Below are 16330 nucleotides of genomic sequence, written 5' to 3' on the forward strand. Positions count from 1 at the left end.
TATGTGAATGTTGCTAGGCTAATAGCAGTGCAGTGCCTGGTTTCTTTATCAATCACAAAAATGCTTTAAAAGACTGTTTTACCCTTCATATCAGCTCTCAATATTGAGGGAGTTCAAAGCCAGTTATTATCTTATCCTTGAAGCAAAGACAAGAGAGAGTCTTGGATATTGACCTTTCTGATTTTGTCCATCCTTCCTGTAAAATGACTTATTCTCTATTATCTCTTTGACAGCCATTTGTACTTCCTATCTGCAACAAACTTAGAGCATCTCTGAGTGCTGAGGAACATGAAATTTGGGGTGCAGGGCTGCTTCCTCTTGCTTTCATAGGGAGAAAGAGTTTGCACAGGATTTATCTTTTGACTCCTGGACAGTCCAGAGTAAGGATCTTCTTGTTTGATCTTGCTCTGCACTTTGTTTCTCCCTGCAGCATTGATGTAAGGTTGCTACTCAGGCATTGCCACATTTAATGCATCCCTCAATGTGATACAGCCAAATGTCTTTTATGCACGTAAAAATATTCCTAGATCAAATTTACACTTCTCCTTGGTGGATAAACATCAGAAAGAACAAATACCTCTTCATCAGCTTGACCCCCATCTGAAGGAAGGGACTTTTAAAGGGAAGTTGTGCAAGCCAAAGCACAACTCAGTGCTAGTTTAGATGCAAAGCTAAAGTTATTGACAGAAATTTCAAAGCTACTGAGTTGGGAACTGGTCAACCTCTATTCAGCCCCACACTATTCCATGGTGTACACAACAGGGCTTTTAAATAAGTTGCCACTGCCACTGTTGTACAGCGTTAGTTATAAAAATCATTGCAGTTTTGTTCACTGGTCACTGCTGCTGCCATGGAATTGTTGCAGTAGTTTGGATTATTAAGGATTATATTTGGGGATGTTTTAATGGCATCACTTTGTTACTGTATCATCTCATGAAATTCCATTACTCAGTAACAAGTCATCAAAACAACCATACATGGGTTTTGCTGGATGAATGTGGTAATCCTCCCTCCCTGCCTTCTTTCTCAGTTACCCTCTTCCTCATCCTATACATTTTGATGTGTTTGTGTTTTTATTTATATATTTGGTTTGCCCTGCTAATGTTCATGTCTTCATCTCCACAGTAAACCTGTCCTAGCTTCAGGAAGGAGGTGTTATTACACAGCATGGGTGAAAGGAGAGAAGACACAGCTCTGATCTATCAGTCCTTGGCTGTTGGCTTTAGCCTCTGCTTCTGAAATTATCTTCTGGGAAAGCTGAGATTATTTAAGGGGATATTAAATAATCTCAGCTTTGTGATATTGTTTCCAGATTTGCTGCCCTACCTCTGGATCTCAAAATCTCCATTTTATTCTTCTGTAAAACTGCTTTGAAATCTGATGGTTGTTCTTATCAGAAGCACCCAGACTTAGGCTGATGGTGTTATCCATGGATGTCACAGTGGGAAATCAGCTGATAGGAGCCTGAAAGACTTTCCAGTCTCACTCAATGACTCCGGAGATCAATTTGGAGAAGAAAAAAAATGTTTTGACCAAAGTTTTACTAATATGTAGTGATCATCTGAATGTGAAGTGAGCAAACAGGAATGGTAGGGAAAGTATGAGAAAAGGCCTTCAGAAGCATTTTATACAAATGAACACAGACATTACTAAAAGGAAGGCAGTGGGTCTTGGCTCCCAGAGTGGCATGGAAAAACTGCCTTGAACCCCCTTGTGGGAAGCAGAGAGTTAAGATTGCTGTTGTGTGTAATATTTCAAATCATGAAGTCATTAATGCAATTAATCCCAAATTCTCTATTGGTATGTTTAACAGATGCCTAGTTTTATTTAACATTTTCAGGAGGAAGGACAGGTATACTGAAGAAACAAGAGTGTTGCCCCAGAACTCATTCATTCCTGTTGTAGAGAAAAAGAAATTGTTTCCTTTCAGAAGACTTGATCTATGCAGTAACATGGTCACACATTTATTTTGTCACTTGGATTAAGTTTCTACAACAGGGCTATGTTCATAAGGATGTAAGTTCCTGGCATGTTTCCAGTTATCAATAATGAAATATTAGTGATCAAGCATTTACTGAACACCATTCCTCAAATGCAGGGGCTTCACAGCATCTTGTTGCATTCATGGAATTCATTTGTTTGCATTATCTGGCTGACTGGTTCTTTTGTATTGCCAAGGTGATGAACAGATTTGACATTTAGCTGATTACTTCACCAAAATTAAACAGAAAACAGGGCAGCCATCCAAAGTTCCTTTCAGTGTGAAACCTAATTATAAAAATGCTTTGAGCAGCAATTTCTTTTTGGATGTTAAAGTGCTTTTATTAGATTGTTCCCCTGTCATTTTAAAATTTATTGCTAGACACTTATAAATGGGGTTGCCTGCTAAAGTAGAATTATTTTATTTTCTATATTTAAGATGGGAGGAAAAAGTGTATGGAGAAAATTTTAGGCTGAATTTGTTGGTATTTTATGTGTTTCTGAAAAGGAAGGCGAATAACTAGTGCTGGCTTTCATAGACCCAAAAGATGTAATTTATCTCTGTGTTGAATAAAATAATATCTGCTTTTTTTTTATTCACAATTCAGCAACTCCCAATTTCCAAAACCTATCACTTAGCAAATAATGAAATCAAATAAGTGGTTTAAAATTTGAGTACAGCAGTAGAAGCTTGTATCATTAATGTAGATTTACACAATTACTGGTGATAGAAAAATCTAACCATGTACTTGTACCTGTCTTTCATAAGCCATTACCTCTTCTCAAACAGCATAAAAGTACTCTTAAGTCATTTGTCAAGGGCATTGAATATAAGTAGGCCAAGTAAATTTTAACCAGTAAATTTAGAGCTGAAGAGTGAAGTGGATCTTAGAAGAACTTTCTTCTGAAGTATTTTTTTAATGTCTTGGAATATGTTTAACTTTTTATACTGCCTGTTGTTATTAACATCCTAGGACCCCCGACAAGGTGTGATCTGGGGAGATTTCAAGGTGACAAAATGGTGGGGTTTTGCATACGATATTGTCTAGCACACTTTGGGTACTAAATCATCTTCTGAGGACATATATTAATTCTTGACACTGAGAGCTATTAATATACCTTGAAGCCCAGTGAATTATGTGCTCTGCTGTTTCAAGCTGCAGAATTCTGCCATAACTAGGAGGAAATATTTTGCTGTAGGTAGATTAATGTTGAAAGCTTGTCAAGTCAAAGTTCAACATTGAAAATTTATTCTTTCTCTTTTTGCCAATGCTAGAGCTTCTACAATAAACACCATTCGTGATCCTGGGAAAAATAGAGATATAATTTTTTTCTATTTATCTGTGTTATTAGAGTTTCAATGATATAGTTTATTTCTTATTCAAAACTCCATCCCAGTGAATAATCTTACAGAGGGTAATTTTTACTCCTATCTATCTGAGAGCTTTTCTCATAAAATACGGTAACTGCCAGTACTTATCAAATAATTTAATTCATGGCCATTGCAGGATAAGTAATTAAGATAACTCAACATTCTGTATTAATAAATAATAAAAATGAGAATAAGAGATTTTGAAGATAATGGGTAGGACTTGACATGGATGTTGTGAGGAAGCTTTGAGTTGACAGAGAATGCAGTCAGAGCAACAGAGCCACGAGTGGGTGTGCAGCACACATGTGAGATTGCTTTTTGTTTGAGTGTTGAAGCATATTTCTGTACTAAGCCTTCCTGACTCCTCCTTGTATCTCTGAAGTGTCCAGGGCTGGGGGTGTTTAGCCTGGAGAAAAGGAGGCTCAGGGGAGAGACTTTATCACTCTACAACTCAGTGGAAGGAGGGTGGAGCAAGGTGGGACTCAGCCCTTCTCCCAGACAGGACAAGGGGAAATGGCCTCAAGCTGCACCAGGGAAGGTTCAGGATGGGCATCAGGAGAATTCCTAGAGGAAAAGGGTTGTCAGGCTTTGGAATGTACTGCCCAAGGGAGGTGGTGCAGCCACCATGACTGAACAGCACTGAGTGATGTGTCTGCTTGGCAGGGTGGTCAGTCATAGGCTGCACTCAGGGATCTTGGGGTTCTTTCACATCCTAAATGATCCCATGGTCTAACTGCTTGCTTGTCAATGTAATAAGTTATTCAGGGCTATGTTAATGAGGAGAAACACCTTGCTGTTAATGTGAAAGTTCCCAGACTATGCCCCTGTGCCCAGAGAACTCTCCCTTGCTGTGTTTTGTTGCTCACAATGACCCCAATGGATGTGCCCTGTTGCTGTCTTTTGTTGTGCCAGTGGGTCTCCTATAATTTAAACCAATATTTGTGTGTGTGATCTGTCTGCCTGAACTGTGTAAGAGCACTTCAAACACTCTAAAAGCATAAACTTAAGTCAGTTCTTATTTTTCTGTTTCCCTTTGAAGAATGCAAGGGATGCATGGACCTGGCTTTAATATAAGTACTGTGCAAGCTCATCAGGAGCAGCTTGGGTCATCTTAATGGTATTCTTTCTGATCCTGTGTTAGCTTTGTGACAATTTCAGGGAAAAGTGGCAAAAATAATTTGTCTGTTTAGACCTTAGTGCACATTGAGGTTTGAGTCTTGTAGTAGAGCTCAAATGAGGCACAATAACAATTAACATTTGCTTATCAGAGCTTTTTTTTTTGGATTTATATTTAACTTTAGATGTCTGGCAGAGAAGACTTTGTTGGACCAAAATTGATTTCACAGAAATGTTAGGGGAGAAGGAACTGCAAGACTTTTGGCAGGACAACAAACTCATATGCTGAACTCATTTGTAGTTGCTGATCTGAAACTTCCTGTGACACAAAGGCCACCAAGTTTAAGTTACTTTTGAAAATAAATTGGGTAGCTTAGTCACTGCCAAGAAGAGACAAATAGAAAACCATCTTTGGTTGCAAAAGTGCTTCCTAGAGTATTTCTAACTTCTACCTATTGTTTCTCCATAGGTGGATGGGATCCTGTGCCTGGCTGACATCCTCACTGATACCAGCCATTCTGAAGCCACCCATGCAGAAGCAGCAGCAGTGATTGCCCAGATCACATCTCCACACCTCACATTCACTCAGCATCTCAGCAGCTTCCTGGAAAATATGGAAGAAATCGTGACAGCACTTGTCAGTAAGTTCTCTACAGGACTTCTGAGTCCAGTTAAAATAACAGGTTAGGGTATGAGTCTTTCATTAGAAATATTCCCTAAATAATGGTAAACATTACCTTCCCTTAACAGAGAAAATAAAAATTTTAAATTCTGAACCAGAGAATTCTGCAATTACATAATATTTTTTTTACTCCAAGCCTCATGTGAATAGAATTTATGCATATTTGTAAAAATAGTATCTGTGTGAAAGTCTATCCTAAGAGCCCCCAAGGAGGACTCAGCAAAGCATCCTTTTGTCTGGTGTTTGTCTGTGAAAGAGGAATATTGAGACCTGATAACCTTTCTGCCTGTTGTATTTTCCAAACCTGCATGGACTCAAGCTCACCACTACAGCTGCATTTGTATGATAATTCAGAGGAAAAGGAGAGTGTCCTATAATCTATGGGTATTGTTACAAGAAAATGAAAGCTCTGTCTTCTTTGTCTAGGCCCCTGATCCATGGTAAAGTGAGACAAAGGTAGCAGCAAAACTTTCCTTAACCTGGTCAGTGAGGGTGCTTTAGAATTTCTCACTGCTTTCTGAAGAGAGGAATACCTTATTTCTGGCAGTGCTCTCCCTCCCTCTCAAATACCAGAAGCTTTCATTCAAACATTCTCTTCTCTCTAGTCTAGAAATTCAGCTTCCAAGATCTCCAAGTCAGAATGTACTCTTTGGGTTTTCTGGTTTGATCTCTCATGTATAATAGGTCAGTACACTTAGAATTTTTTCTAGTGGACCCAGTGGTTATAGTTAAACTGCAGAACTTCAGTTTGAATACAGTTTTTTTGTTGTTGTTGTTGTTTTGTTTGTTTGCCTCTTAAAGAAGGAGAAAAGAGTAGTTTGTGTGCTTGAGGATTCTGCTGTGGCTGGGAATTATCTGAGCTGTATTTAGGCATTCTTCAATAGGTCCAAACAGAACTAATGATGCAGAAATCAAGGGAATGATTTATTCCTGATGTCCAGCAACAAATGAAGAAGCTTGTGCCCCAGTACTGCCCATAATCCAGTGGGTGGAATTACCCTGTGCTGAGCTTGGTTCTGTTGTAGCTAGCAGTATCTGACCTGGTTTGTTTCAGATGATTTTCTGGGTTACTTTAGTGAACTGCAGTCAATCTGAACAGTTTATCCAGAATGGATTAGCTGGTGGATTATTCCTCAGTTGTTGCTCTTTAAGTTCCACAGGAATTTTAGCTGTACCTATTCTGCCCAAGAAATGTAAGTGTTAAAAATAGAACATGTATAACTTTGCAAGAGCCATTTCAGTAATCACACACCACTTTCCTTGGAATATTTATAACTCAGTAATTGAATTACTGTAATATGTTTAATTTTTAAACCATGCAGAAATCCCATTACCAGGTAATTCACATCTTAGTTAAAGTACATATGTACAAGGGATTAAAAGGTAGCTGTCTCTTCAGCACTTCTTGTTGAAGTTGAAAAATATGCAGGATGATTTTTGACTACAGTGAATTAGATTTAGAGATAAGCAACATGTGCCTTATTCTAAAGAAGAGGATGGAATTATTCTCATATGGATCATTTACTTTTAGCTTTCTGCCTCCTGTATTTAATTTTATTTAGTTATATCCAGCTTTATTTTGAACAACATGCAGTGAAATATTCCCAGGAGAACAGTATACCAGGTAGAGCATATTGTTCATCAGGGGCTCTAGTGAGGTGGGAGTTGGTCTCCTCCAAGTAACAGGTGATAGTAAATGGCCTCAAGTTGTGCCAGGGGAGTTTTAGATTGGGTATTAGGAAAATATTACTTCATGGAGAGAGTTGTTAAATGCTGGAAAACTCTGCCCAGGGAAGTGGTTGAGTTACCATCCCTGGAGGTATTTAAAAGCTGTGTGGATGTGGCACTTGGTCCATGGTTTAGTGTTGGACTTGGCAGAGATGGGTTTGGTTGGAGCTGATGATCTTAGAAGTCTTTTCCACCCTAAACCCCTATATGATGTTACATAACTGACAAAATTAAGTTTATATTTTTTCCTTTTCTTATGTCCATGTTTATGAACTTGATATTGGCTAATAAGATCACTATTGCAAGCAGCAGATGCCTAAATATTGCCTTTAAATGCTGCATTGAAGGAATGACTTTAATTCAGCTTATTTTCTGCACTCCTAGAACTGTGCCAAGAAGCCTCATCAGGTGAAGTTTTCCTGCTGGCTTCAGCAGCTCTTGCCAATATCACTTTCTTTGACACCATGGCTTGTGAAATATTGCTCCAGTTAAATGCAACAAAGATCCTCCTGGCAGCGTGCTCAGACAAAGGCATAGTGGATACTCCATATTCCCGGGATCAGGTGAGGAATTTCTCTGTCATGTCTGTGTAAAAGCCAAAAGATTTCAGCACTGTGTCTGTTTTGATACAGCCAATCCTTTCTTGGTTCTTTTCATTACATTGCCTCTTTCTTTATCTGCCTCAATTCCTTCTTTGGTTTTGTGTGGTCTTGTTCACATGGGTCCCAGGATGAGGGAAGAGACGAGAAAGTTGACTCCATGTATCAGAAGGCTTGATTTATTATTATATGATAGATAATATATTAAAACTATACTAAAAGAATAGAGGAAAGGATTTCACTACAAGGCTAAGCTAAGAATAGAAAAGGAATGAATAACAAATGCTTGTCGCTGACCGAGACCGGCCGGACAGGTGATCTGTGATTGGCCCGTAATTGGAAACAGCCTGATGAGACCAATCCCAGATTCCCCCTGTTGCATTCCACAGCAGCAGATAAGAATTGTTTACAGTTTGTTCCTGAGGCCTCTCAGCTTCTCAGGAGGGGAAAAATCCTAAGGAAAGGATTTTTCATAAAACATGTCGGTGACAGTTTTGGTTTTTATTTATTTATTTATTTAGTTATTTAAATAAGCATTATAAAATGTGACAGCTTTAATGTGATTTTTGAAAAGTAAAAAAAAAAAAAAGCAAAAAACAAAAAAGTTGCAGTTCCATATAGCTAAAATAGCAGAATTTATTCTTTCATCATGAATTAGGCCCAATAGTGACACAGAAATCTAGACAGGGTATAGGATCTCTGTCTTTGGAGGGATTCAAAACTTGACTGGACAGAGCTCTGAGGCAAAGATAACTATGGAGCCTAAATATAGAGTTTGTCATTTCATAGATGAATTAGCTCCAAAAGCTGAGTAAGGACCTGATCCCCAGCCCACTGACGTTGGTGGGCTTTGGACCAAGTCCTGTCTGCCTGGTAGATGGCTTGCAGATTTTTATTGGCAAATACTGCTAATGTACTTTTGCTTTTCCCTTTCCTTCTCACCAGTATTTTAAATTTATTTTAGTAAAGATCTATGCTGATGCACAGATGAAATCAGGGGGAATTCTTTTGCTCCTCTCAGGCCCTCCAATGCATTGGGGTGGTGCAGAGGCACTGCTTTTTTGGTGTCTCAGTGATTAATTTTGCCTCTGCAGTGCTGTGTACGAGGCCTGAGGGTTCAGTAGTGGCTGCTGAGGGATGGAGCCTGGTAGTCAGCAAACTCCACCTACTTCTGTCCAGGAGACCTTGGGACTGGAATATAAAGTCCACCATTCAGGCCTCACAACCTTCCCTTTCACAGCTCTGAAGGAGCCAAAAAATGACTTATGGTAGATTTAGATTACAAAAGATGAGTTATGGAAGATTTAGGATCTGCACTGCCACAGAAGACTTTGCTCATCCTTAACCAGCAGCCAGGCCTTGGAAATGAGGGCACAGTGGACCTTAGAAACTGATAATTGGTATTCTAAAGGGATGACTAGGGCTGCTTTAGCTTCTATTAATGGCACTTAGTAGTTTTACAGCTCAGGTCTGTGTATAGAAGATAAAATGAAGCCATATTACTGTAGTGCTCTTTGGGCAAAGTCAGAGGTATCAGTTGTGGTGCTGTCATGGCTGTGTACTATTACATATGTACAATCCTTCACAGACTTTTTTTAAAATTCCTCCTGCATGCTCTCATAGTTTTGATTTCCTTATCTTTTTCTGTCCTCATCTGAATTCTGCTGTCAGTGAGTTTGCAGTTTGCTCTGTGGGTAGCAGAGCAAGCCCCTTCTCTTTTTGAGGAAGGTAGATGTTGAAAGGAATACGTATGACTTTTTTTAGGTGACAGGCTACTTCCAGGCCTTTTGCAGCTTGCAAGCTGCAAGCTCATCTCCCTAGCTAGATGTGCAAACTGAATGGCTTCCATCCAAGAGCTGAGATCTCATCCCCCAGAGCACCTCACCTTCCTTCTCAGAACAAGAGCCTAGAGCAGCAAGGGTGGTGCTCTCTGTGTTGTGCTGCAGGGAGATTCTGAGCTCACTCCTTGGCTCCTGCAGCAATGGGAACTATAAAATCCTCCCTTGGGGGCTTTTATTCAGCACTGAATGTCCAGGTGGATTCTGAGTGCTGCTCATCTTGTCTTTAAGAGCTGCCAGTCAAGCAGTTTTGGTAATGCCAAAGCCTTGAGAGAAGTCTTCCTTCAAATTCCTGAACAAGTGTGTTTGAATTGCTCCCCTTGCTTCTTCTGTCTTGTATTTGGATGGTGTCTGCCAATTGCAGCAGTCTCATGGAATAGTTTGCCTTTTAATTTGCTCTGTGCCTGTCATTGCAATGAGGAAAATACACTCAGCTAAAAAGAAAAACAGCACCACAATGCTATATTTGATAATGGTATCATCAATTGTGATTTTGGCTTTTGACAGGAAATCCTTTAAGGTAAGTCATGCAGTCAGAATCTTTCCCCAGTATCTATAATATTATGCCCCAGGCAGTAGACATTTGCCTAGGGAAATGTACATTAAAGATGGGTAGGTTTGAAATTTTTTTGATTTTTATTTTGGATTATGGAGCCAATATGAAATATATTTTCATGCACTGATGTCCATCCTGAATGACTAAGTCATCCTGGTCAGTGAGAAAGATGATTTGGAAATAAGTTATACTAAATGTTGAAATGATTAAACAAAGTAAGAAGTTACATAGCTGATACAAAATGTGGTCAGAATTTTATAAAATTGTATAAAGGACCCCTCAAACTTAAATGCTCTGTTTTTCATACAATATTTAATTTAAGTAGCACAACTACTTATGGAAAACTACCTAATATTTCTAAGTATATTACTACTTTAGTATTAATGCTGATTTAAGAAAATTCTTTTCTGCTAGAATGAGGTGTGCTTTACTATAAGCCAGACCTGAGAGGAAGACAGCTGAAATCCTGGGAAGGGACACTGAAATTTGTTTTTCTTTTGTGCCATTTTATCTCATTTTAAATTCACACTATGTCCTTCTATACAGGACATAAAATTATTATTAGTTGTCACCCTCTGTGATGGTACAAATAAATAACATTCTGCCCAGGATTTGGATCTAGATTGTGTACTGGCTGCAAAAAATATTTTACTGCTCAAGCACCTTTAAAATTGTTTTGCCTTTTGACTTCTGGAAAGTTTTTTTGTCCAGATGATAAAAGAAAAACACCTTAAAAAAAAAACTAAACTAAAAAAAAACCTTTCCTAACTTTGCTATCCAAAAACCAATCTCCTCCTTCTTTCATTTCCCAGGCAGTGTTAGATTAGGTCAGGAAAGAAATCTGGAACTGAGAGCTGGACTTACTGATAAACAAGATCATCATTGCCCATTTTACAGAAGCATGTGACAGTTTTTGTAGCCAGCAACATTATACTGAGATTCCTTAATTTTGTAGCAAAATACATTGTATAAGAACAGTCATAAACCACTATTTTCCAGATTCCTTATTCCCCAGTGTTAGATCAAAATGGATATGAAGGTCCCATGTTCTGCTTCTTTCTGCAGATAGTTGTTCTCTGAAGAGCAGATATTTTACTTCAGAAAAAAATCAAAATATCCTTTCAGAAGGGTTTATGCCTAAATTCAGCAGTGTAGTGTCTGCAGTCTTAATGGAGTTTGAGATCTTGTCAGCAGAGGGGTTTAGCTAAACCCTTAATCAACTGGGATCTTCTTGACTTGAGCCATCATCTTAGACTCTGCATAGGAAAACATGAAATATGTATGTTTGGGCACAGTGTGTTTATGTATAATAAGTTTTTCTCTCTGCATTCCCACTTGTCTTTTCAGTGCTGTTTGTGTTCTCACCTTACCTGTGAAGCTGTGGAGGTATAGCCAACACCTTCTGAGCTTCTCTTACTCAGGCAGACAAAGAATTAATGTGCAGTGAACACATCCATTTTAAAGTGGTCATTCCTAGGTATCAAATCAGTGAATTATGTTTCACAACAGTTTGGTGGAGAAAGGCTCTTAAGCTGGAAGGAAAAATTGGAAATGATTGCTGCTTTTGTTTTTTCTAATAAAACTTTTCCTGTCTTCTCTGTATTTGGGAGATGCTGCTGGTTTAGACACTGACACCTTCTGTGTCATTTAAGATTCTAAGTCCTTAATACCATTCTTCCTCTAGGTTCCACATTATTTTCTCTGCTCTTCACCTTTTTTTCCTTATCAGGCATTTGTGTTTATTTTCACTGTCCTTCCTCCCTTTTTTCCCCTCCTTAAATGAAGATTGTAGTGTCAAAAGGAGATTAGAGACAGATGTTACTATAATATAAAGAAGTTTTGATTTCTAAATGTTGCTGAATCCCCAGTGAAAGACTTTGAGAATAATGTTTTTAATGAGAAGAGCATGAACAGTTCTTTCAGATTTCCTTTGAAAATCCCTGTCTGTATGAAAGAAACTTGCAGTACTGCTTCTCAATCTAAATTTCTTGAATACTGGGGAGTTTATTAACAAAGCCTTTACATGTGGGCAAGTTCATAAAAGGGTATCAGCACTGTTTTCTTGCACAGGTCTCTGTTAATATCCAGCTCTGACATTCATACCATGATCACTAGATATGTGGTTGGAATTCCCTTCCCTCTGAGAGGCCTGACTGTGCCCTGTGGATGGAAAACTGTGCATTAAAACTGTGGGATCCTTTCCAGTACTGACTAGATCACACTGAGAAAACATGACTTCAACTAATATAGCTAGGAAGAGAACTGGTAAATGAAAAAATTAAGCTATTTTAAAAAGCTTAAGAAACCAAGAAAGAAACATGACTGCTAGTAACAGATGCAAAAATGAAAATTAGGCCAAAATCACCCATCTCTCTGAATTTTAACCACACCATTATATTAATGATATTACAGTTAGTTTCCTATGTAAGACTGTAATAATTTTCCTGATGTCTTTTATTTTTCTTTTTAACTGCTTATCTCTGTGTTTTCATGCACATGTGACCAGCATAAATAAATAAGAATACCAACTGGCATTATATGGTCAAGGTTATAGATTGTTATATTTTAGGGGTTCAAAAATAACTGTCTTAAAAACTAAGATTTTTGGGACAAAATTCCTGCTTAGTTACAATTCTGCCTCTCATATTTTAGATTCTGTGCAGGATAAGACAGTGTGCTCCCACTTGCAAAGCAAGGGGTTCAGTTGGAAGAATAAAATCACAACTCAGCTGAAAAACTAAATTGTGTTGAAGGGCTCATGTGTGCTCTGCTCTGGGGAGATCAGAGCTCTTAGGTGCCTTTGGCTGCTTGAAAAACACAAGAAGCTTTTCAGTGCCTTGAAGGAAGTCTGGGAGATTCTTTCCTCCCCAGGTTTTAACCTGAAGGACAGAAAACTGTGGCCACTAGATGGATCATTGTGATGTGCCCTGGTTTATGGGATGTGCATTTTCTCAGTGTGACCCATACAGGGGGCATGTCCTGTGTGCTGCTTTCTAACAAATAATGGGAGAACCTGCCTCTTCTGCCTATTCCTTATCTACATTAGTCAGCAAGAGGAAGAAACATAAATAAAAATGTAGTAAATACTTCCTTCATTCCAAAATGTAAGTTTCCTACAGCTTTAGTCTCTGTTGCTCTGCCTCAGCATGCCAAAAATACATTTCCCTGGCACAGTCTCAGAATAAACCCAGACTTTGCAAGCAGATCCTGTCTCCAGCCACTGTTATTATTTTGGGGGGATGTTAGCTTCTTCTGCTCATCTGGCTGTATTTATTGTCTGTTTTCAGGAAGAAAAACTAAGCTCCCAATCACAAAAATGGCTGTCAGAAGCCATTGGAGTTATTTTCTGTTTTCAAGCATTATAATGTCCCAGAGAGAACATCCGGAGATTTCTCACTGAAGTTTTTTTCTCCTGATAGATAACATCATGACAGGCTTTTTCTGCCTCACCTTGCTGTGGTGCCTGTTCTTGATGCCTGCTAAATGCACTCTTTTGCTGTCTCCCTGTGGATGGATCTTGAATTGTGGTGTTGAGATGATTTTAACTCACCTTCAGAAACAGAGACTCTCTCTTGCTCCTGAGCAGTGTTCAGGTGCCACTTTTTTTCTGAAGATGGCCATCTGGAACTTTGCAGGCACACAAATGCTTATCTCCTTTATTCGAATGAATTACAAAATGCTTTTATAATATGTACAAAAATTAATATTGCTTAGCAGTGAATCAGCCTTAAAGGAGTAATTAACTAAGAGAATTAGCAGTTCTCTATTGATCTGCTTTGCCACTCTATTAAATTACTTGCTAATTCTTATTTTGAGCTTGTGTCTTTCTTTTTATGTTGGGACTGTTGATAACAGCCTCCTGAGCAGTGGGCCTTTATTATCAATAAAGGTATTTTAGCACCCCACCCTCCACATCTGTAGACACTTCCCCCTCCCACAAATGAGGTAGGGGACCCTCAATTGTGGGAAATATTGGCCCTTTAGCAGGCTAAAATGTGTGCTTTCATCCTCCAAATCCTTTGGCATCTTTCTTCCTTGGGAGTTCATTTCACAATAAAGGGAAGAACTTTCCTAAATCTCCCACTAAAGGAAAGTTTTCAGAGCAGCCTTCTGTTTCCTAAGTGTTCTTTAAGTTTAAATCTCTTTGATAACTTCAGATTTACACTCTCAGTGTATCTTATTTTATAGCAAAGCATTTGTGTCTAGTTTTTACTTTTGCAGCAAAGATTGAGTACCTTTGTACACTGATTGATGATCATTGTTCACCATTAGTTGTTTAGAAAAGTTTTATTGTAGTGTTATTAATTACATATTTTAGCCAAAAAAAATTTCCAAGGTGACTGTTGTTTGAAGAAAAATATTTTAAAGGTTCTTAATCAACTGTGGTTTCTCAAATTTAAATTGCCCTTGACAACTGAAATTCCTAAAGTTCAGGGCAAAGCAGACTACAGAATTTAAAAGAAAGGTTCACCACTCATAAATTCAATATGTGTGAAAGTCTGAGGGAGTGGAAGGAAACTATGTGGGAGTAGAAACAAATTTTAAATTATGAAATATATATAGAATAACCAAAAAAGATCAACACTGCCAATTTTATAATAATGTCTGATATTGTCACTAGAGATGTATCTGTGTCTAATATCTGTTTACTTATTTTTCTTATAAAAATAGAGATTTTAAATTAAATTTCAGAATAATTTCCATGGTAACTGCGAGACTTAAGAAGATGATGCTGTAATGACATTTGAAAAATATGAAATGACACTGTTATTTTTAAATTTTATTTATTAAACAGGGAAATTTTCCATGGGATTTAAGGGGCCTCTCAAATATCCCTGTGCACTCAGTTCACCAACAAACCATTTAAAGGTGAAGCTTCAAAGCTTCTTGATTTTGGGTGTGTTTTTTTTAAGCTCTGAAGTTTCAAAGTTCATTTTTAACTTAAAATTTGAAGTTTTTAAGTTCAGTTTGCACTGCTTAATCTCTCACTCTTGTGAAAAATCCTACTGCTCCCAGTGAAATCTCTGCATGTTGCTAAGTTGGTGCCCCTTCAGGAGGTGCTAGAGCATGAGCTGGCCGGAGAATTCCCCTGCTGACGTTCTGTTCTGCCCTGCCCCGTGGGTCAGGTGTGCAGGGCACAGGCAAGCAGGCAGGTGTTGAGCACAGGAGCAGCCCTGCAGGTCTGTTCCTCTGGTTGTTTTTAGCAGTGACACTGACCTGAATCATCCATCCAGCTCCCTTCTGATGGCAAACAAATGTCATAGGGCTGCCAGGACCTGAGGGAGCTAACAGGGAACGGGGAGGACTTTGTACAAGGGCATGGAGTGACAGGACAAGGGGAATGGCTTCAAAGGGAGCAAGAGTAGGTTTGGATTAGATGTTAGGGAGAAATTCTTTGCTGTGAGGGTGGTAAGGCACAGGAGCAAGTTGCCAAGAAAAGCTGAGGATGTCTCATCCCTGGAAGTGTCCAATGCCAGGCTGGAGTGAGCTCTGGGCAGCCTGGTCAAGTGGGAAGTGTCTCTACCTATGATAGAGATTGGAATTAGATGATCTCTAATGTCCCTTCCAACCCAAGCTGTTCTATGTTTCTATGCTGATTATTTGATGATCTAATCTATTTTTCTGTGGTCTTCATTAGTACAGTAGATTTAGGGCTGCCAGTTCACAAGCTGCAGCCACCAGGGAGAGGCACCTGCAATTCCTGATGGATTTGGAGATCAGAGAAAAGAGTGTGGGCCAGCCTGTGTCAGTCTGTTGGAGAGCACTGCTAAAATACAGATTTTGGAAATGCATGGGTCAAGATCCACCTCCAAAGCAGGTCTGCTTAGCAGAGATATGGGATAGGGAATCATGCTGGATTCCCTGGCAAAACTTGTTTCACAGCACATCTACAAATGCCACAGGTCAAGAACTGGGGTGTGGCTTCAGCACATTCCTTCTCCATGGTAGGAAGGCAATGACAGATGACCAGAGCTCATGCATCCTGTCTGCAGGATTTCTTTCTTACCCTTTGAGTTGACCACAAGTTCATTGCATGGATTAGGAATCCAAAATAATTGCAAGAACTATAAATTGTGTCAGGTGCCAATGCTTTGTAATTATGGAGTGTGCTCTTTTACAGGATCAATTACTTGAGCAATTAGTGAAATTAATACTAAAAATTGCAGTTGAACAGTAGAGATTCCATGTTCCATCCTCAAGCCTTTCAATTATTTCAAAGTCATTTCAGTTCTGAAAGAGGTTTTGCTATGTATTCTTTTCCAATAATTTTCAAGGATGAAATGAGGCTTAGGCAGTCACTTTTATCTCCATCTCTTTGTGTGCTCCATGTCTCACCATAACATCTGAGCTGGTTTGCTGATTCAACAGGACTTCATAGCTACTTTTAAAACTGCCTAAGGCTTTATGAAATTTGGAGCCAGATAATGGGAAGAGAAACAAAGATAAAGACTGCAGTAT

At 38.8% G+C, this 16330-nt stretch overlaps 1 protein-coding gene across 1 annotated transcript in view; it reads left to right on the forward strand.

Moving 5' to 3' along the window:
• INSC (INSC spindle orientation adaptor protein) overlaps positions 1–16330 on the forward strand; it is a 120074-nt gene that overhangs the window by 97394 nt on the left and 6350 nt on the right. The window contains exons 8-9 of the mRNA XM_050974722.1: positions 4938–5109; positions 7263–7441. Coding sequence (XP_050830679.1) covers positions 4938–5109; positions 7263–7441 — 351 coding nt within the window. The remainder of the gene's footprint in view (positions 1–4937; positions 5110–7262; positions 7442–16330) is intronic.

The sequence above is a fragment of the Serinus canaria genome, chromosome 5 (genome assembly GCF_022539315.1).
Source record: "Serinus canaria isolate serCan28SL12 chromosome 5, serCan2020, whole genome shotgun sequence".
Taxonomy (NCBI): Eukaryota; Metazoa; Chordata; class Aves; order Passeriformes; family Fringillidae; genus Serinus; species Serinus canaria.